This window comes from Lynx canadensis, chromosome D1 (genome assembly GCF_007474595.2).
Source record: "Lynx canadensis isolate LIC74 chromosome D1, mLynCan4.pri.v2, whole genome shotgun sequence".
Lineage (NCBI taxonomy): Eukaryota > Metazoa > Chordata > Mammalia > Carnivora > Felidae > Lynx > Lynx canadensis.
This window is the reverse complement of record NC_044312.2, coordinates 74,248,141-74,270,471: the sequence shown is the minus strand read 5'-3', so window position 1 is coordinate 74,270,471 and position 22,331 is coordinate 74,248,141. Positions and strand designations below refer to the sequence as shown.

The 22,331-nt window shown below is 43.2% G+C and overlaps 1 protein-coding gene across 1 annotated transcript in view; it reads left to right on the top strand.

Moving 5' to 3' along the window:
- The first annotated feature begins 432 nt into the window (after positions 1-432).
- SERGEF (secretion regulating guanine nucleotide exchange factor) overlaps positions 433-22,331 on the top strand; it is a 238,204-nt gene continuing 216,305 nt past the window's right edge. The window contains 7 exon segments of the mRNA XM_030332663.1: positions 433-518; positions 3,987-4,122; positions 5,311-5,466; positions 7,159-7,253; positions 12,125-12,185; positions 16,951-17,064; positions 19,825-19,887. Of these exon segments, the coding sequence (XP_030188523.1) occupies positions 459-518; positions 3,987-4,122; positions 5,311-5,466; positions 7,159-7,253; positions 12,125-12,185; positions 16,951-17,064; positions 19,825-19,887 (685 nt within the window). The 5' untranslated portion in view covers positions 433-458.

The following is a 22,331-nucleotide window of genomic DNA, read 5'->3' as shown; positions in this document are numbered from 1 at the left end:
AAAATAGAGTGCAAGGGAAGGGAGAGAGAAGTAGAGAGGCACTGCAAGGCTGGAGGCGGGAGGCTGACTCACTCAGAGCGCGCCCGGGCGGAGCGACTGGGAGGCGACTCCAGAGCAATTAAGGGGCTCCCGCGGGCCCTTCTCCGCTCCGGCCCCGCCCCCACAACAGACCACGCCCCAGCGACGGCCCCACCCCCGCGCCCGTCCCTCTCCCTCTGCAGACCCTTCCCCAGCGCCAGCCCCGCGCCCACTATAGACCCCCTCCCTCGGGCCAGCCCCGCCCCCACCTCATTCCTCTTCCCAGCTATGGCCCCGCCTTCGCCGCAGACTCCGCCCCCTCACCGGCTCCTCCCAACCACAGACCCCTCCCCCGTCAACCCCACAGCCCAGTTACTAATCCCTCCCCTGGCGGGCTCCACCTCCGACCCCTCCCGGAAGCGCCGGCATAGCGTCCCCACATGGAGCGCGAGCCAAGAGCCTCCGAGGCCGCCCCCGAGGCGGCGGTGCTCTTCGCCTGGGTACGTGACTCCGTCCCCGGGCCGGGGCCGCTGGGACTGAGGGTCGCTGAAGGGATGGGAGCTGGAGGCCTCCGCGTGGGCTGTCGTGGGCTTGGTGGCTGAGGTCCCGGCCGGGCTCTGGGCTGGAGGACCCTGGGCTGGGGCCTGAGGAGGAGAGGGTCGGGAGGCAGGGGTCCTCACGGCTGACTTAGGGGCCTGCTGGCTGGTGGGGTCCGAACCCGAGGGGCTGCGGCGCCGGGGGAAGCATCTGCCTCCTGGGCAGAGCGTGTGGTTCCGCCAGAGCCCTCAGGCCGGGCTAGCGCCTGGAGAGACGGCGTGGAGGTATCGCCCCGTCCCGGAGCCATTGTAAGGCCACCTGTGCTCCTCACCCTCTCGTTGCCCGGAGGATGCCGGCCCCTTCCCAGCCCCGCCCCAGCCTGGCGAGAGCACCGTTTGCTGCGAGGCCTGCAGTATTTGGCCGTGCACATTTGCTGATCTTCGTCTGTGACCGGATCTTGCCTGTGTTGGGGGCGTGGGTGTCTGCTTAATGTCAGTCTCTTTCGCTAGAAGCGTCACGAGGGGGGATGTATTGTGCCTGTCTTGTTCACGGTGCCTAGCAGATATTTGGACGGATGAATGAATGAGACCCTTTTGTATGCCTATGTGCTGGTCTTTGGGGGAAAAACACAAAACTGAAAGACCCAGCTCTGGTGTTGAGGGAGCGGGATAACACCTAGATTACTGTTAAAACTACCATGTATTTGACTAGTCAAAAAAAGGTAATGATCAGCACCAGGCAGCACTTGTTGAGTGTAAGCCTGCATATACCGGCAGAAGGGAGATCGTGGGGCCTGAGGTTGGCTGGCTGGCTGAGTACTGTCTTTGGGGTGGCACTTGAGCCGGGGGTGGAGTTGGGGTTGAATGTGTGCCTGCGGTGGGTGCTGGTGCTGGCTTTTCCCAGGCGGGAGACTGGGGTCTGGGTGTCAGATAGGGCCTTGTCTACTGCTTGGAAGCCTGATGGCCTTCCCGCTGCATTATGTGTGTGGAGGGGTGTGTTAGTTTGCTAGGGCTGTCATAGAAAAATACCAGAGACTGAGACGTCTTAAAAAATGGATTTTATTTTCTTGTAGTTCTGGAGGCCAGAAGTTCAAGAGCAAGGTGTCTGGCAGGTTTACTTTCTTCTGAGGCCTCCTTCTTTGGCTTGCAGATGACCGCCTTCTTGCTGTGTCCTCATGTGGCTTTTTCTGTGTTTGAGAGCATCCCTGTGTCTCCTTCCTATATTGGATTAGAGCCATACCTTTATGACCTCGTTTAACCTTAATTATCTTTTAAAAGGCCCTATCCCCAGATACAGTCACCTTCTGAGGTACTGGAGTCTAGGGCTTCAACAAATTAATTTTAGGGGAACACAATTTCCCTAACAAAGGGAAATTTACCTCCTTGAGGTTGTGTGTGTGTGTGTGTGTGTGTGTGTGTGTGTGTGTGTGTGTGTGTGTAGTATGTCTGGAGTGTTTGTAAGGAAGGGAGGCAAGTACGGCTAACATGTTGTACTGAATTTTTCTTTGTTTTGCTTTATCCTGGATTTTGGGCCCCTTGCTGTGTTTCAGAAATTGAGTGCCATAATTTGAGCCCCAAGTGCATGTGTCTCTCTCACTCTCTGTTCAACAGCTTGTAGTCCTGGTAATGGGGCAGCCACAGAGATCTCCGGCCTGATGGAGACATCCTGTGCATATGTACTCCACAGCATGCACATCTTTCATTTGATCTTTCCTAGGTAGGGCCTCATCAGATCATATATTCATTCACTATATTCATTCTAAAATATATATACACTTTCTCTGGGGCAGCATAGTTTCAGATGCATTTTCAGGGAAAATGGCAGTGAACAAAACAAAGTTCTTGCTCTCATTGAGTTTACTTTGCAGTAGGGGAGGTAGACAGTAAACAACTAAGCAAATGTAATGTCAGGGAGTTCTATGAAGAAAAAGCATAAAAAGGGAATAAAGTGATGGGGTGCTATTGTAGATACAGTCATACAGTTAGTGTCTTGCCAGGTAAGCTCCGGACTGAATTTCACCAAAAATCCTTAGGGACATGGTATAGCTTAGTGAAAGGAGGAGGGCATATCTGACTTCTTGCCTTCCCAGCTATGCAACTATGCAACTTAACCTCTCTGAGACTTAGTTTCTTCATCTGTGAAATGAGAGCCATAAATGTCTATCTCCTCTGTTATTGTGAGAATTAAGGGTGAATACTAAGTATTGAGGAAGCAGTCAGTAATTGGCAGCTAATACTGCCCCTGAGGGCCTCTTGGACCTGTGCCCTTGCCATAGCTTGCTTTTTCAGCTTGGAGTCCTTGCAGCCCAGGATGGCTATGAAATAGAACATGAGGGGCAGGAGTTTGTATGTATGTATGTATTTTAAATTATTTTTCCTCATTAAAATGTCTTAGAAAACAAACACATTTGGAAGGTTTTACTACTTATCTCTAGGAAGAACCAGCCAGGAGTAATTATAAGGAATTATGAGGATTTCTGAAATCTAAAGATTTTTCTGCAGGTCTACAATTCTTTATCTTCAAGTTTGAATACAAAAAACAAAACAAAACAAAAACCTCCAAAACTCAAACTGACCTGACATAATGCTATTTATAGTCTATGCGCAGTTAATGTATTTGTACCTTTTACTGCAGAAATAATACTATTTTGCTTATGGGGTGCTGCTCCTGGACCTTGCAGCAGTATATATGATTTATATACAGTATTATTTTTTTTAAGCCTATAAAAGCCTGAATCTGAAATACATCTGGCAGCAAGAGTTTTGGATTTGGGATTCTGGACTGTTATTTCATAATAACAAAGATAGACATATTGCCCACCAAGGGGAAATCTGTTCCCTTACAGGAATCTCACCATGTGAATCTTAGAGTCTCAAAGCATTGTACTTGGAAAGGCCCTTAGAGATCATTGCCAACCTCTTTCACTGTACGATGAAATAACAGTGAGGTGACCTGCTTGAGGGCACAAAGCCCTCAGCTAACTTTGATTAAAGAAGTCCTTGCCAGTTTTCTCAGCGAGGGCATGAGAAGGGACAAGTCCAGTGCATTTCCCACCCACTTGGCTGCTATTTCCTTTCCTTATTTCTTTTCTTAGCCTCCCTAGAGAATTGGCTTTTATCACAAGGAACTCCCATGCTGTCTCCCAGAGGCAACACATGTGGGCTGGGGCATTAGAAGGAGAAGGCGAGGAATATCTTTGGATAAATAGTGGATGCTAAGAGCTCCTCTCATGTGGAAATCGTCGTGTTCTGGGTATAGGGCCACTGTCTAAGTATGGGTTGCATATAGCAACCTCTTAAGAATGAGCTTATGAAATCTCATCTGTTAGAGGCTCTGGGAGGTATGTCAGGATGAGAAAGATAGGGACAGGTAAATGCACAATGACAGTTGTGTTTCCTGTACTCTTTCATCCTTGCCTTATTTATCCCTAGGGTGCAAATAGCTACGGGCAACTTGGCCTTGGCCACAAGGAAGATGTGCTTTTGCCCCAGCAACTGAATGACTTCTGTAAACCTGAATGTGTCAGGAGGATCACGGGAGGAGGGGGCCACTCTGCTATTGTCACAGGTAACATCCTTCTGGAGTAGATATTTCTTATTTAGACATTTCTCCCTAGCGTATTGTATTGCCATCTTTCATCCTTTTGTATTTTGCAGAGGAAAACATTTTTGTGAAAAAGCCAAGTTACCAGTAGAGAATTCTAGATTGTCAGAGCTGAAAGCCCTTCAGAGATCTAGGCTCTCCACCCCCATTTATACAAATGAGGCTTGGAGAGGAAAACCAGTTGCTTAAGGTTACAAGACAAATTAATGGCGGAGTTGCAACATATACCACATTTCATACAATATATTGTCATTTAACTTTCACATGTTAGAGTTAGAAGTCTTTGCAGTTAGAGTGAATATTCCTTGAGAGCAAGAACTTTGTATTTTCTTTAATTTCCTTCATAGTACCTATGATAGTACTTAATGAGTACTCCAGATGCCATGATATTGGAAAGGATGGTGTATTGAATCCTGATTAAGAACATGAGTTCTGGAATCAACTGCTTGGGTTCAAATCCTGGTTCTGTTATTAGCTGTGTGGCCTTGGGCAAATTAATTTCTCTGTGCCACTTTTCCCTCTGTTACATGGGGATAAAAATGATGAATGAAGCGAATCAGTGAACTACAGGGCTGCATTATGACTTTCATGGGTCCTTGGCACTCTTGCCTTTGTGGACCCCTTCTTCCTTAAAGAAATATTAAGAACTATATTTTACGACAGCTTTGATATAAAGATTAGTATAATCCAGGCTAGATTTAGCATTGTGTATTCGTTATTATTGCATTTATTTATTTTTTTTATTTTAGAAGAATATAAGATTAAAACATTTTTGTGGGCCTCTGAAAGTATCGTGGGCCCTAGGCATTCTGCCTAAAGGATAAATGGGCCCCACAGATAAAGCTCTTACAAGAATACCTGGCATATTATAAGTTCTAAATAAATGTTGGCTTTTCTTATTATAGTAGATGCTCTATTTGGTGATTGGCCACTGCTCTCTAGGACTTGGAGTTTTCATATAGATGCTAGACTTGAGCCCCTTCGCCCTATGCCATTTGGGCCAGTGCACATTAACGTACATGGCTTATTAACGCGGGTGGGAAAAAATTTATTGGGTTTGTGACTGCAGCTAATTAGTAAAATCCTTTTACTCGCTTTGACAGTTGTAATTTCCCCTGTGCACACCATCACCAAAACTTTTGCTTTCTGCAGATGAAGGAGGCCTTTTTGTTTGTGGCCTGAACAAAGATGGGCAATTGGGGCTTGGTCACACAGAAGATGTTCTGTATTTTACCACCTGCAGATCCCTCCTTGGCTGTCCTGTCCAACAGGTGGCCTGCGGCTGGGATTTTACCATTATTCTCACAGGTGAGTTCACTCATGGGTAAATCTTTATCACCACAAAGGCATTGGGTGAGAAGAACTCGATGGTGGTGATACTGATTAAGTGAAAGTCTCTTTATGTGTAAACATACATACAAATTTCTCTTTGGTTATTGAGGAAAGTTGTGGGTGCCTTTTGCAAGGAGAGTTTGAACAGCAAAATTTTGGGCTGGAAAACTTTTACTAGAGACTAGGGAAGAGACTGGATCACCTTTGGTGGCTACTTCCTGTCCCAGAAATTCACGATAGCTGTGTGCCTGGGCTAGCTGGCCATTAGTACCGGTGAAGGGTTACTCATGGGGAAATGTGGTGGGGAAGCAGGAGGAAGTCAGCGTTCACACAACAGTGATGGCAGCTTTTCCCCCACTGAAGGATTAAAAAAAAAAAATGGTTGGGCACAACTCTTTGCTCTCTGCAAAGCCGGATAGCAGAATAGGGTGTAGAGGGATATGGCCAAACGGCTAATAGGATAATGCTCTTGGGAGCAGCTAGCAATAGTTACTTTTTGTCAGCTGACTTCTCCCCAGAAGTAGTTTTGTCCTGTCTAGCTTGCCATTCTGGATGGAGAAGACCATGTATAGTTTCTGACTAGACTCCTTCTTTGACACAGTCATCTGGCAAGGGCATTTTCTGACCAAATCCTCCCCACCCCACCCTTGTAGATTCTTATGTGCACAGCTCAGATCCCAAACTTCCACACATAGCTTCAATTACTGGTCCCTACCTATCCCTGTTGTTGCCTTGTCTTTTATTCTCCACATTCTCCATACTTTTCTTTCTAGAAATACCAAGCAGAATGTTGTTCTCTCTCTGGAACAGTCCCTTTTTCTGATGACTCATATCCTTTCTTCAAAACCCTGCTCAGGCATCAGCATCTCTCTTTTGCAGAGGGATTCTGTAATAGGTGCTGAATTTGGTACTAATAACCCTGAATAGTAGCCATCATTTCTGAAGTGCTTTTTGTGGACCATGTTGGGGTTGTAGGGAGTCTGTGAATAACACTCTATTTCCTGCTCACTTTTGGAACCAATTGTGAGAAAGGTGGAGAGCAGTCAGATAGCTGGAGATCACACTGTTGGCTTTTCACTGACAAAGGCTATGTTGGAGAACAGGGTTAATGGTCAGGCCAAGTGCTTCTGCTAATTCTCCTCTGATCCAGAGTTATTCTGCAAACAGTAGGTTATCTCTGTAGGGGAAACACTTACTGTGCATCAGTCTAGAGTACCTGAGAGGAAGGTGCCAAGCCACACATGCTCTTCCTTCTCCCAAACTTATCAGTTGGTTAAGTTACCCCTTTTCTCCTGGAAAGCAGGGAGCATACGAAGGGGCAGGGAGAGAGGCCTGGAGTGTTAAAATAATGAAAATTATGTCACATGGAAACATGAAAAGTGGGGCGTGGGGCATCAGTATCCCATCCCAGCACCAGGCTAATGTTCTATAGCAGATAAGCTGTCATTAATTAGGTAGTGTGATAGAGAATCTGTAAAATGCTTAGCCCAGTGCCTAGTGTTTTTATTCCTAGAGGAACAATAAAAGCAGGGACTGTGGTTTGAATGTACTAAAATGTAACCCTGTCTTCCTCCTCTCATTCCCTTTGCTCCTCCCATCCTTCAACATTTACTCACTGGTCAAAGATATCTTACTTCTGAGGTTATGATTTAAATATTTGATTTGCAGAAAATGGTCAAGTTCTGTCATGTGGATCCAACTCCTTCGGCCAGTTAGGAGTTCCTCATGGCCCTCGAAGATGTGTGGTTCCCCAGGCCATTGAGGTAAGGATGGCACCTCATATATAGCTGACCCACATACTATTGAAATGTTTCCCTCCCCAGACTAAGAGACTGGCTGGGTCCCTGAAAAGCCATGGGCCACTTAGAATTTAAGTTGAAAAACTTAGGTTCTTCTGGGAAGGATTAAGTTGGGGGGATGGAAGCTGTTAGTGAAAAACCTCTGTTAGTCCTCATACGCATTATGAATGTTTGTGAAATAAAACATTGAAGGTAATATATGTCATAAAGCCATATTAATGACATTTTACAATACTAAAATTAGTAATAATGGGAACTATGTTAGAAACAGGTCCTGATAGAAGCGACTTACCTAAAGACACTAAGCTTGGCAAATAGTATATAGGCCAGTAGCGCCCAATAAAAATATGGTGTGAGTCACATACGTAACTTAAAATTTTTAGTAGCACTATTCAAAGAGTAAAGAGAAACAAATGGAATTAATTTTTTAAAATAACAGCTTTATTGAGATGTAATTTACATGCCATAGAATTTACCCTTTAAAAATGTATAATTCAGTGGTTTTTAGTAGATTCACAGAGATGTGCAGCCATCAGCATTATCTAATTTTAGAACATTTTCATCACCAAGAAAGAAACTGTGTACCCAATGGCAATTACTTCCCATTCTGCCCTCCCCCAGCCCCTGGCAACCACTAATCTGTCTCTGTGGATTTGCTATTCTGGGCATTTCATATAAATGGAATCATACAATATGTGGCTTTTTGTATCTGGCTTCTCTCATTTCATATGATGTTTCAAGTTTCATTCATATTGTGGTGTGTAGGTGAAATTAATTTTAATAAATCCAGTGTATTCAATGGATTATTTCATTTTATATGTCACTAATGTAAAAATTTCCTAATGAGATACTTTATATTCTCCATTTTTTTTAAGATTATTTATTTTGAGAGAGAGAGTGTGTATGTGTACATGCTAGTGGGAGAGCGGCAGAAAGAGAGGGAGAATCTTAAGCATGCTCTCTCCTATCCGCATGGAACCTGATGCAGGCTTGATTCCATGAACTGTGAGAACATGATCGGAGCTGAGATCAAGAGTTGGACGCTCAACCAACTGAGCCACCCAGATGCCCCTATATTGTCTACTTTATACTAAGTTGAACTCTGGTGTGCATGTTGTACTGTGAGTGATCTCAGTTCATACCTACTCACATTTCGGCTCTTTAGTACCTGCATGTAGCTAGTGGCTTCATAGTGGACAGCACAGGACTAGACAGGACTCCTGGCCCTAGTTCAGAGCCCTTTCCTCTGCATCATATTTAAAATGTACACATTTTTGTGACATTTATATGATAAGTAGTCATAAGAGGGCTGTGGAATTTTGAAAGAAATATGCTGGGATCTAAAATGAGTTCACCACCTAAGCTGCTCACGTCTAGCTAATTTTCTTGAACTCTGACTCAGAGTGGGAGATCTGTTTTCACTGGAGAGAGCTTGGTCAGCTCCTGTCATGTTGCTGAATTACAATTGGTGGTCTGTGGGATAGTATTTGAGGTCATGATCTCCACAGTGTTGTAGTGTGTTTGGGCTGCTGTAACAAAAATACCATAGATTGAATGGCTTAAGCAACAAACATTTATTTTTCACATTTCTGGAGGCTGAGAAGTACAAGATTGGGGTATCGGCAGATTTGGTGTCTAGTGAGGACCCCGTTCCTTGTTCATAAACACTTATTTCTCTGGACAGAGTTGCCCTCTGGGGCCTTTCTTATAAGGGCATTTATCCCATTCAATGAGGGCTCCATTCTCATGACGGCTCCATTCTCATGACCTAATTAATAACCTCAAGAAGACCCCATTTGCAAATACTATCACATTGGGTAATAGGTTTCAATATATGAATTTCAGGGGCACGGAAACATTGAGTATGTAGCACATGATATGCACAGAAATCTAGACTCTATAGTCACTTGTAGGAAGTGTTACAGTTGCCAATTACAAATGGATGGTTTTTTTAAGAACCTATATACATTGTAATTAATTTAGCTTGGGTCACATGATTAAGGAAGACAGAGGAAAACAATGGTTAAAATATGTTGGATGACAGAATCAGGAGGTGAAAACATTTGGGATACATCAAGGCTGTATCCTCTTGAACAATGGGAGGAATGTGGCAAAGTGAAATATAGTAGAAATTCATTCATTTATTTAATAGCAACTATTGGGTATATAGGTGCTGGGTTTAGGCAGTGGGGACAAAGGTGAGGGTCTTAGTATTTGAGGTCTTAGAATTTAGTGGTACATGTTAGCATTTGAGAGTCTTAAGAGTTAGTGGTACATATTAGATATAGAGACACCTAAATGTTAAACTATGGTAGATGCAGGTGTAGCCTCAAAGGAGGGAATATTTTAAGTCTTTCTAGGGGAGGTGGAGTGAGAACAGGCTTATACAGAGTCTTGAAAGTTGAGTAGAAATTTACTTGACTTGAGATAGGATGCATAGAATGGATGCAAAAGAAGAGCATTCCAGACAGAAGGAACTGTGTAAGCAAGGGTGTAGAAGCATGAAATATCAGGGTTTGAGATACTGCAAGCAGTTTAGTATGACTGGAATATAAGGAAGTGGTAGAAATTCTATTGGGGAGGGGACAGTCAGGGAGGTGGTGCATGGCAAACGGTAAGAACAGTGTGTTAGGTCGGGGCCCGAAGGGGTAGTGAGGAGGAAGATTATTCAGGACACTCTTGCTAATAATCCAGACAAGAGGTGATCCTGGTCCAAACTAAAGCCATGGCAGTGGGGATGGAGAGGAAGGAATGGAGGTGAGTTGAAGAAATTGAGGAGATTGAATCTACATGTAAAGCCCTTTAGTTGTTGTTGTTTTATTTATTTATTTTTTAAAAAATTTTTTTTTTTTTTTCAACGTTTATTTATTTTTGGGACAGAGAGAGACAGAGCATGAACGGGGGAGGGGCAGAGAGAGAGGGAGACACAGAATCGGAAACAGGCTCCAGGCTTTGAGCCATCAGCCCAGAGCCTGACGCGGGGCTCGAACTCACGGAGCGCGAGATCGTGACCTGGCTGAAGTCGGACGCTTAACCGACTGCGCCACCCAGGCGCCCCAGTTGTTGTTGTTTTAAAGAGAAAATGCCTAAAGGACAATATGTTCAAGTTGTATTAGTAGTAAGATTTGATCTTCCCCAAAGCTAATGTGGTTGTGGGTTGTATTAACAGAAATATAGTCTCTAAAAGAAGGGAAGCCAGAGTCCTGTCCTTTTTTGTGCTAATCAGACTGCATATGGGATGTTGTATTCTGTTGATTTAGTGCTTAGTCCTGGGCATAAAGGTGAATAAGACTTAGATCCTGCCATTGAGGGTCCTAAAGTTTAGGAAGGCCATGTGGATCTGTAATAAACACATGTAGTAAAGCTGCACAGGGGCCATGATTGATGTATATACAACACCCCCCCCCCGCCGCCCGCCCCGCTTTTTTTTGACAGAAAGAGAGAGAGGGAGCGTGCACATGCACACACACATGCACGCATGCCCAGGGGAGGGGCAGGGAGAGAGAGAGTCTTAAGCAAGCTCCATGCCCAGTATGGAGCCTGACATGGGGCTCGATCTCATGACCATGAGATCATGACCTGAGCCAAAGTCAAGAGTTGGACGCTTAACTGACTGAGCCACACAGGTGCTCCTATACAGTCTCTTTTAAAAGAGGGAGATTGAGTAACCAGAGCATATTTAGAGGAGAGAAACCAAGAAGGGAATGGAATTTGAAACCAGGGGATCACTGATGGAATTGGGGATGTTTGGCCAAAAGAAGAGATATGTATTAGTTATCTATTACAGTGTCATAAATTACTCTAAATTTAGCACCTTTAAACAACAGGTATTTACTATCTTAGTTTCTGAGGGTCAGAAATCTGGGCACAGCTTAGCTGGTCTCATGAGGTTGCAACTCATGAGGTTCAGTGCCTTTCTGTGGGGTTGTTCAGACATGGCATCTGGCTTCCTCCAGGAGTGATTTGAGAGTGAGGCCAAGCAGGAAGCCTCAGTGCCTTTTATCACCTAGTCTCTAAGCCACTCATCACTTCTTTATTCTTTTCACTAGAAGCAAGTTGCTTAGTCCAGACCACATTCAGCAAGAGGGGAATTAAGCTCCAGCTCCACATCTTGAAGGGATGGGTCTCAAAGAATTTGAAGACTTAGTTTTAAAGTCACCACAAGATATCTTAGAGAGGACATGACAGTGGTCTTCATGTCTTTGGAAAGCATTGTGAAAAGCTGTAGGCAGATGTTTGGCTCCACCTAACGAGATAAATGGAACTGCACAAAGATGGAATAGGCACCTGGGGAAGTAGTGAGGCTGTGCCACAGGAAGTAGGTGCTTGGCAGGGGTTGGATGATGATTTGTGGGGGGTTGTGGAAGGGATCTGGCATTGAATAGAGATTGGACTAAATCAAAGGTCGTCCAGCTAGAACCCTTGGTAAATAAATCTTCATTGGAACATAGCCATGCCCATTCATTCATGTATTGTCTGTGGCTGCTTGTATGCTACAATGGCAGAGTAGAGTACTATGACATAAACCATATGGCCTGCAAAGTCTAAAGCATTTACTATCTGGTCTTTATTGGAAACATTTGCCAACTCCTGGACTGGATGACTTTGAAGGTCCCTTGCGGCCCCGAGACACATTGTGATATATTATTTTTAAAAGATTTTTCCTTTTAGGGATACATACAGAAGTATGGAGGGATGGAAATGTTGGGAGTTGGGGACTCTAAACCAATCAGACATGTAATGAGGGCTGTGCTGCATTGTGTCAGGGCATAAATTCCAAAGCATTTTGCAGATGGGTGATTCTAAGACCTCAGCCCTTTTCTTTGTTTTCACAGCTCCTGAAAGAGAAGGTTGTTTGCATTGCTGCTGGACTGAGGCATGCTTTAGCTGCTACAGGTGATCATTTTGCTTTTATTTTCAAAATAGGGACATCACGAGGAGAAGCAGCGCTTTAGAGCAAACAAACTTTAAGGAGTAATTCAGAATGTCCTGCTGTGCTGCATTTCTGATTAAAAGGAGAGGACGTAAGGCCAAAGTCATGTGGGAAATCTTTAGCAGGTAGGGTGGAAAGAAATGAAGTTTTCTAGCTCTTTATTATGTTCTAGGCATGATGCTAGGTTCTCTTGATTTAATTAATACCTTATTTAATCCTCACAACCCTGCAGTGATGTGAGTTACATTTTTACATGTGAGGAAACTGAGGTCCGAAGAGGCTGAAATGCTTGTCTAAGGTTACACAGGGGGTAAGGTAGTAAAAGGTAGAGCTGGGAACAGAGTCTGAGGTGGTGTAGTTTCCAAGGCCCACATTCTTTGCTGTGAACTCCACTGCTTGCCTAGTGCATTTTAATGTTTATTAGTTTAAAAGCTTCAAATGAGCTTGTCTCCTGTACTGTGAGAGGGTGGTGATGGACGTAGGGCTGACAGTGTGTGTGAGGTTTGAAGGTGGCAAGTGGAGAGAGGTGGTCATCTACAGAAGAGCAGTGGCCCTTTTTTCTTCCCCAGGCTCATTTTTCTGCTCCCACTCTCGTGGGGTGAAGTGCAGCCCTAACTGGCTGTGGCAGCTGAGGCTCAAGTGTGGATGCATCCAGTCGTGGCCTGGGGAAGGTGGAGGAGGGGAGGAAGAGTCTGGTGCAGCACTGTACTGGTGTCGTCTGGGGCTTAATGTTGCTCATATAGTAAAATTTTTCTTAACCCTATTATTTTGAGATATTTGTCGATTTACATGCAGTTGTAAGAAATAAAATACATCTCATGCACTATTTTCCCAGTTTCTCCCACTGGTAACATTTTGTGAAACTGTAGTGCAACAGCCCAGCCAGCCTTGATACGGTCAGGACACAAACAGTTCATTGCCACAGCCATCCTGCCTGTGGCCCTTTTATAATACCCATTTTTATACACCCTTTTATATGGCTTTTATACACTTTTATGCGTCTATTATACATCCACTTTCTACTTACCCTCAACCCTTCTTAGCTCCTGGCAAGAACATTATATAAATGATATCAAACAATATATAATTCTTTAGGGTTGGCTATTTTTGCTCAGCATGACTCCCTGGAGAGTCATCCAAGTTGTGAGTATCAATAATTTGTTCCTTTTTATTGCTAAGTAGTAGTATTCTATGTTATAGATGTACCACTGAATTAGTCATCTCAGGCTGCCATAACGATATACCACAGACTGGGTGGCTTAAACAACAGGAATTTTCTCACAGTTACAGAGGCTACAAGTCTGCGATCCAGATGCTATGAGGGTTGGTCTCTGGTGAGGCCTCTCTTCCTGACTTGTAGATGGCTGCCTTCTTGCTATGTCCTTACAGGGCATTTCCTCTGTGCACTCATGCAGAGAGGGAGACATCTGGTGTCTCTTCTTTTTTATACAGACACCAGTTCTGTCAGATTAAGGCCTCACTCTTATGACCCATTTAACCTTTATTACCTTCTTATGGACCGCTCCAAATACAGTCAAACTGTAGATTAGGGCCTCAACATATGAATTTTTGGGGGCACAACTCAGTCCACAACAACACAGTTTCTTTCACCATTCACCCACTGAGGGACATCTGGTTGTTTCTAGGTTCTGGCTATTAAGTATAAAGCTATAAACATTGTGGGCAAGTTTTTATGCAAACATAAATTTTCATTTCTCTGGATAAATGCCCAGGAGTGTGATTGCTGAGTTGTATGGTAGTGATTACATCTTATAAGCAGCTTCTCCTCTTAGATTAGTGGGACTGGAGAATGGCCTATTAATGGTTTAATTCCCCCTTTCCTACCAACTTTCTGTGATTGCTAGTCTTACATATACATTTCTGTCCAGTTACAAAGCAGTACGGTTTCCATTATGTGTTTGATTAACTTAATTGTAAGTCCTCCTCTCCCATTTAATCTGTAAATATTTCTGCAGGCATCTCTAAATGATAAGGACTCTATTGAAAACATTAACAAAATGCCATCATCATACCTACAAGAAAACTAACAATAAATCTGTAATTTGATCAAGTATCCAGCATTTACATTTTCTTGACTGTCTCAAAAATATATTTCTTAACAGTTTGTTTAAATCAGGGTTTGAATTATGTCTCTACACTGCAGTTGGTGGATATGTATGTCAGATATCTCTATTTTAAAAAATATATATTTATTCCTCTTAATTTTTTTATTATGATAAAATATACATAACACAATTTACTGTCTTAGCCATTTTAAATGTACGGTTGAGTGATGTTAAGTACATTCACGTTACTGTGCAGCCGTTACCACCGTGTATCTCCAGAACTTTTTTTATCTTGTGAAACTGAAATTATATCCACTAAACAATAACTCTCCATCCCCCCTTTCCCCCAGCCCCTGGCAACCACCATTCTACTTTCTGACCCTGTGATTTTGACCACTCATACAGGTACCTCACATAAGTGGAATTGTATAGTATTTGTCTTTTTGTGGCTCATTTCACTTAGCATAATGTCCTCGAGGTCTGTCTATTTTGTAGCATGTGTCAGAATTTTCTCCCTTTTTAAGGCTGAATAATATTCCATTACTTGGATATGTCACATTTTGCTTATCCATTCACCAGTTGACAGACGCTTGTGTGGCTGCCATGTTTTAGCTATTGTGAATACTGCTGCTATGAATGTGGGTGTACAAATATCACTTTGAGATCCTGCTTTTGGTTCTTTAGGATATATACCCTGAAGTAGAATTGCTGGATCATATAGTAATTCTATTTTCATTTTTTTGAGGAACTGCCATACCCTTTTCCACAATGGCCATACCATTTTAATTTCTGCCAGTAGCACACAAGGGTTCCAAATAACTTCACGTCCTTGCCAACATTTGTTACTTTGTTGTTTTTTTTTTTTTTTAAATAGTAGTCATCCTAATGAATGTGAAATGGTACCTCATTGTGGTTTTGTTTTGCATTTCTCTTATAATTAGTGATGTTGAGCATCTTTTCATATCTGCATTTCACCATTTGTATATTTTCTTTGGAGAAATGTCTATTCGAGTCCTTTGCTCATTTTTGGAATCAGGTTTTTGTTGTTGAGGGTTTTTTTTTTTTTTTTTTTTTTAAAGTAGGCTTCATGCCCAGTGTGGAGCCCAATGCAGGGCTTGAACTCATGACCTGAGATCAAGACCTGAGCTGAGCTCAAGAGTCAGACGCTTAACGGACTAAGCCACCCAGGTGCCCCTGTTGCTGTTGAGTTTTAAGAGTTCTGTATATATTCTGATTATTAATCCTATATCAGATATCTCAAGATTCATTTTGCTCCCTTTTTTACCATTTTGCAATTTATTTGTGGAAGAGATGGTAAATTTTGTATTCAACAATTGTGGTTTGTTTTTTTTTTTTTTTTTTTAAATTTTTTCAACGTTTATTTATTTTTGGGACAGAGAGAGACAGAGCATGAACGGGGGAGGGGCAGAGAGAGAGGGAGACACAGAATCGGAAACAGGCTCCAGGCTCTGAGCCATCAGCCCAGAGCCCGACGCGGGGCTCGAACTCCCGGACCGCGAGATCGTGACCTGGCTGAAGTCGGACGCTTAACCGACTGCGCCACCCAGGCGCCCCAACAATTGTGTTTTTTTTAATGTTTATTTATTTTGAGGAGAGAGACAGAGTGTGAGCGGGGGAGGGGCAGAAAGAGAAGGAGACCCAGAACGCAAAGCTGGCTCCAGGCTCTGAGCTGTCAGCACAGAGCCCGATGTGGAGCTCAAACCCAAGAACTGTGAGATCATGACCTGAGCCGAAGTCAGATGATTAACTGACTGAGCCACCCAGGTGCCCCTGTATTATTTGAGTATTGTGTTTTGCTCACATTGTGCTCAGTCATCATCACTTATGTTTCACAAAGCAGACTTGTCTGTTTGCAGCCTAAAGGACTGTTGTTTGTAGGATACGTTGAGAGGAGTGGAACCTTAATGTGCTGTTGGGTGACGGATCCTAGTTACACACATCTGACTGTAGATTAAATATATAAAATGTCATCTACACATTTGTATGAGGTTCAGAACATGGGCACATGAATTAGATTCAGTGGATAGGGAAATAAAAGGCCATTCCACTGAAGTAATGACTATTAAGAAGCTATCTTGCAGTCATAAATATGTATTTATTTGGTAATTAGGAGTCATTGAATTTATCTTGGTGTCGTGGAAAAGGCACTGCATTAGGTGTTAGGAGAGCTGAGTCCTAGTATTTTCTCTGCTACTAGCTCCCAAGGATGACTGTGGGCAGATCACATCCTCTCTTCCAGACCTCAATTTTCTCACCTATTAAATGTGAGGAATGGACTTGATAATCATCAGGGTTCTTTCCTGCTTGGTCTGGAGTTTGAATTGTCCTTTCAGGTTAGTCATGAATAAGGTGTTGTTCTAGTAATTTGACTCTGAAAGAGCCATATGTCCTGGAATTTTTTGGAGGGAGTTTTAGAATGTGGGAATTTTCTTGAATGGTCTTAAATTGCCCTGAAGATTGGACTTGTGATTGACTTGGTGATAACCAAGCCATAGGGCCCCTCGAAGCCCTGAGCCTGTCCCTAGTAGGCATGTTAAGGAGAATGAATGGAGAATCTCCCATGACAGCGAGGCTCAAAAAACAATCTGGTAGTAATCCCATTAAGCATTTTCTTCATTTCCTCCTCTGTTCCATTGGGAAGCAAGTGGCATTGTGTTCCAGTGGGGAACTGGTTTGGCATCATCTGGACGGCGGTTATGCCCTGGGCAGACTCTCCCATTGTTTTTGACAGCAAAGGAGCCAAGCAGAGTGACAGGTAAGGCCCTTATTTCTTGAGTCCTATATTTATTCTTTGTCAAGAAATAGTGACATACACAGGCAGGAAATGGGTAAATGGAATCTTGCTTTTGCTGTTTCTTAGTTCTTCTGTCTTAAGTCTCTGTGTTGGCTGGTCTGTTAGTCTTGTTAGACTTTTTGTGAACCCAGTAAAAGTACCCTTCCTCGATGCCAGAGTTTGCAGCCCGTTGAGAGATAGATGCGAGTCAGTTAAGTGGAGACCAGAATAGTAGCACTAGAACTGTTAATAGTTAGGTTGGAAGACATGACTTAGGTGTTTGGAGATAATGTGTAGCAATAGTGAGCCTCTAGATTCTGAATCCCAGATTGGATTTACTCACCAGGCACTGTAGCAGCTGCATGGCGTCAGCCCCGCTAAGCTCACTGCATGGCTGGGAGCACATGAGGAGGCACCCTCTCTGCAGGTAGGCACATCCCAAAGGGAGAACCTAGAAGGACTGTGCCTCACATGCCCAGTTCCTGTTTCCCAAAAGGAGAGCAGGAGTGAGTGAGGAGGTAGAGAGAGGGGCCAGGAGTGTTACTGTAGGGAAATCTCTGTACATGGGCACATGAGTAGGTAGTGAGCACTATGCCCATGGGTCTGTTGGTGTGTCTGTGTTGGTCATTTAGCCTGTAGGCTTTCTCTCCTGTTTTTCACTCTGGGGCCCAGCCTCTTTCGGCTTCTCTCTCTGCTCACCTCTCCCTCTGCTCTGTGCTCTCACTGTGGGCCCCTCTCTTTCTCTGTATATAGCACCATGTCTGTATCTCCTCTTCTTCCTTTCTTGCTCTCTTACTTTGTGGCCCAGTCTTCTGAGTGTTGGCTGTAGGAAAAACTTGCACAGGAAACCTCTACTCTCCTCTAGGTGAGAGCAAAGGAGGAATTTTTGAGGGTGGGATAGGAAGTGGGGAAAGAAGGGAAGGGAAAGCCATGGTGGGAGTGATGCACAAGGTGTTGGGATCATTCTGATTTTCCTAAGTCCTGGAGTCTCTCCTGTTCAGCTGGCGGTGAGATTGGTCACCCTGAAGCCCAGTGGTGGAGTTTGGGAGGGTACTCTTAGAGAAGGAGAAGGGGGCACTGGGTGCTAGATAGGCAGTCCAACTCACATGACCTTGAAAGCATTCATAAAATAAACTCATACTTCCCAGACATTTTTTCCTGCCTCATCTAGGTATTCACTGCTCCCTGGGCATTTCCTGCTTTCTCATTCCTCTGTGTCTATGGGTAAGCTGTTAACCCTGTCTGAAATGTCTTTTCCTTCCTGTTCCTTCTGGTAATCTTTATTCTGTTGTGATCATTTTTCAAAGCATAGCTCAGATACAGCTTTCTCAGTGAAGAGTCTTCCCTCTTCTGACACCATTGCATTTTCTTCACATGCCTGGATAGCACAGTGTACTGCATTATTATGAATTGTTCATATGTTTTCCCACATGCCAAAGACTGAGCTTTTTCAGGGTAGGAACTGTGTCTACTTTCTCTTTCAGCATAGGACTTGTAACTGGAAGAAATCAGAAATGCTTTTATTTGATTTAAATGACTTGTTTGGGTTCTGATTAGGGCACAGCTTACGTTCCAAGTTGATTGGGGGAGTTTTATGATGAGACATTAGAATAGATCGTGAACTTCCTGCCCTCAGTCTTTCCCTTTTTATTCCTCCATCTTTACTTACTTGCCACTGCTTCTGGAGCTGCAGCCCTGGGTGTCCTTTCCTTGCCTGACCACAAGGCCTCTTGCTTCCTCTCTGATGAATGTGTTGGAAACACCTGTTTTGTCCCTTTCTCATTCTACAGGGTACTTGAAGGTGTGAAGGGCATTTTATTAAGACACTAGTTAATTAAACAGAAGTGTCAGAAAAGACTGGGGCACCTTGGGTGGCTCAGTTGGTTAAGCATCCGACTTCAGCTCAGGTCATGATCTCACGGCTCGTGAGTTTGAGGCCTGTGCCAGGCTCTGTGCTGACAGCTCAGAGCCTGGAGCCTGCTTCAGATTCTGTGTCTCCCTCTCTTTCTGCCCCTCCCCGCTCGTGCTTTGTCTGTCTCTCTCTCAAAAATAAATAAACGTAAAAAGTGTCAGAAAAGAGTTGCAGAATAGACTGTATTTCTCTGCATGTTAGACCCAGTGACCACAGTTTCTAGCAGAGTTGGTTGGGATTATAACTTGTCAGTGAAGACAGTATAATTAAGGGAGAAAAAGTGCTGGATTTGGAAAGCAGGTTCAAATTCTTAGTTCTGCCTGTGTGTTCTTTGGAGTTTTGGGTTTGCCTGCATGTGATGGCAGCTGAACGTATGAGATCTTGTTGCTTCTAGGCCTGCTGATGGACAGAGCTAGGAGATAGACATGTGCACACACATATTTACACATATGTACACCCGTGTCTATTTGTCTGCTTCTACCAGGAGCTATGATGGTTTACAATGATTTCTCTAAGACAATCCACTATCCCATGGTCGATTCTAGTCTTCCACCTTTTTACGTCTGTACCTTTCCTCTTCTCTCTGCTAGTGAGAAATCTGGCTTCTTTATCTCCAGTACACTTACTTATTTGTTCAGTCCCTTGGTAGGTAACTAGTCTCCCCACCATGTCGTTCGTGTTCTTGGTCAGCGCCACCAACTTAGACCAGCCTGCTCTGGCTGCAAGTTTCTCCTGGGCCCTGATGGTGCTGCCTGAGCTCCTTCTCTGCCCAGTTTGTTCTGTTGTGAATGTGATTTCCAAAGATTTTTTTTTTTTTTTTTTTTTTGTAGGCCTGGAGAATTCTAAAGCAACCTGTGTTCTTGCTGGCTCAGATCACTCAGCTTCGTTGACGGGTTGGTACCAGCTCTTTTAGTCTAACATGCCATTCAGAGTTCTGCACCATTTCTGCCTCGCGTGGTGGATGTTGGACACGGAGGGAAGAGCTGAGTCAGAATTCTGCTGCCACCCCTGGTCTTATCTTAGGAAGTTTCTTTACCTTCGGAGACTGTTGTCTTATCTATCAAAATACTCTGGATAGTTGTGAGAAGTAAAGATGAAAATACATGAAGGAAATACCGGCTCACTTCCTTTCCTCTCAACTGTACAGTAGGGATAATATCTTCCTCTGAGGGTAATTGTGATTGCCAAATCACACAGCCAATAGTTAGTTTATATATCACATTGTTATCTTATCCATCAGATCCATTTTGGTGTCTAATTCAACTGTATATTTTCTCTAGATGTTTGCTCTCAGATTAACCTGTTTTATCCACCTCTATCTTCTAGTCTATTTATCTACCTGTCTGCTCTGTCTGTATTCATCTATTCTTTATTTATCTGCTTGTCTCCATTTTTATTTACCTTTCATCTTTGTATCTTTCTATCTAATCTATGTGTCTGTATATCTTTGTAAATCGAGTTATGCACATAATTCTCTAATTTATTTGTATTTTTATGTATTTTTCTAACCTATTTTGTATTTTAATGTATTTCTAGTCTGTTTCGTCTCTTTGATCCCTCCATCTCTGTCTAACCTGTTTTACTCTCTCACACTACATCTCTCTTTTTGACTATGCATCCTTTCATCCATTTGACACCCCCCTACCAATACAGTACAAACTTCCCATTGGCGATGCAACATATTCTTCGAAGTGAAGGTGACCTCTTCCAAAGGTTTTCTTTCAAAGCCAAGATTGCCCTGATCCCTACCAGTAGACTGAGACAAGAGGTCTGAGAGATTTATTTTGATAAGACTTCTCACATGGAGCTGAATGCAGGGCATTTTTTAAGCAAAGGGGAATGACTTTCACACTTAGTATTTTCAGTGTTTTATGTGGAAATTAAGGTGTGTACACAGTACGTGTAAATTAACAGTGACGTGCGTTCTTAAACATCAAATTTGTAATGCAGTCCAACTGAGAAGCTGCTACTGTTTCCAAAATACAAGAACCATAGTGTGAGAGTTTAAATACATTATACATTCTAAACTACAGATAACTGGTGGTTTAACAAATTCAAAATAACCAACCAACAAAAGAAAAATCTACTTTTAGCCTATGTCTCATATTAGGTAGACTTACATATATGTTGAAAGTGTTGAGTTGAAGTGAATGCCAACTATAAAGGACTCCCCTGGGCATCTGGTCCCACCTCTCCTTCTATAGAGGAAGGACTGCAGGCCCCAGGGTGAGAAGTGACTAGTTCATGCCCTATAGTCAGTGAGGGTTGAGGAAGGCATTCTTTTCTTTTCCTTTTTTTTTAATGTTTATTTATTTATTTTGAGAGAGAGATGGCATGAGCAGGGTAGGGACAGAGAGAGAGAATCCCAAGCAGGCTCCACACTATCAGTGTGTAGCCCAATGTGGGACTCTATCCCATGAACTGAGAGATCACGACCTGAGCTGAAATCAAGAGTCGGACACTCCACTGACTGAGTCACCCAGACGCCCCAGCAAGGCATTCTTTTCTGAGAATAAGAGTATACTAAGAGATGTTTCTAATCTGTCCTGATTAATTTGATGGCAAGTATTATGTAAACTTAGAGATTCTCTAATTGCTTGCTAAAAGTTTCTTAGAAAATCTTATGATTAGTGAAATTACTTATTATTTCATATGTGGAACACTTCTATTGTGTTTTTAAAACGGATGTTGAATTTTTATTTTATTGAGATGTAATTCATACATAAAATTTGTCTCTTTAAAGTGTATAATTTAGTGATTTTTAGTACATTCAGAAAGGAAATTGGTTTTTGATACTTTAATTTTTTTTTTTTTCAACGTTTATTTATTTTTGGGACAGAGAGAGACAGAGCATGAATGGGGGAGGGGCAGAGAGAGAGGGACACACAGAATCGGAAGCAGGCTCCAGGCTCTGAGCCATCAGCCCAGAGCCTGACGCGGGGCTCGAACTCACGGAGCGCGAGATCGTGACCTGGCTGAAGTCGGACGCTTAACCGACTGCGCCACCCAGGCGCCCCGGTTTTTGATACTTTAAAAGTGGGTTAAAAATGATCAAGATTAATATCCCTTTCTCCTGGTCTAGTTTGAGCTGTCACACACTGGATTTTGCTCATTGCTCTTTAGACCTTTTCTCTGGAGTTGTGGTGGATTATATAATTATTTGGCATTGCAGGAGAATTTAATTTTGCCTGCTGATGCAACAGTGTAATGATCCGCATGTGGAAGATAGTTTGTCTTTGCAAAAAAGCTGGTTTAGACTTACTAAGATAAATGAAGGCTTATTACAGACACAGGCGCACTATGAGTGGCATCTTGGTAGCTAACCAGTCCATTAAAT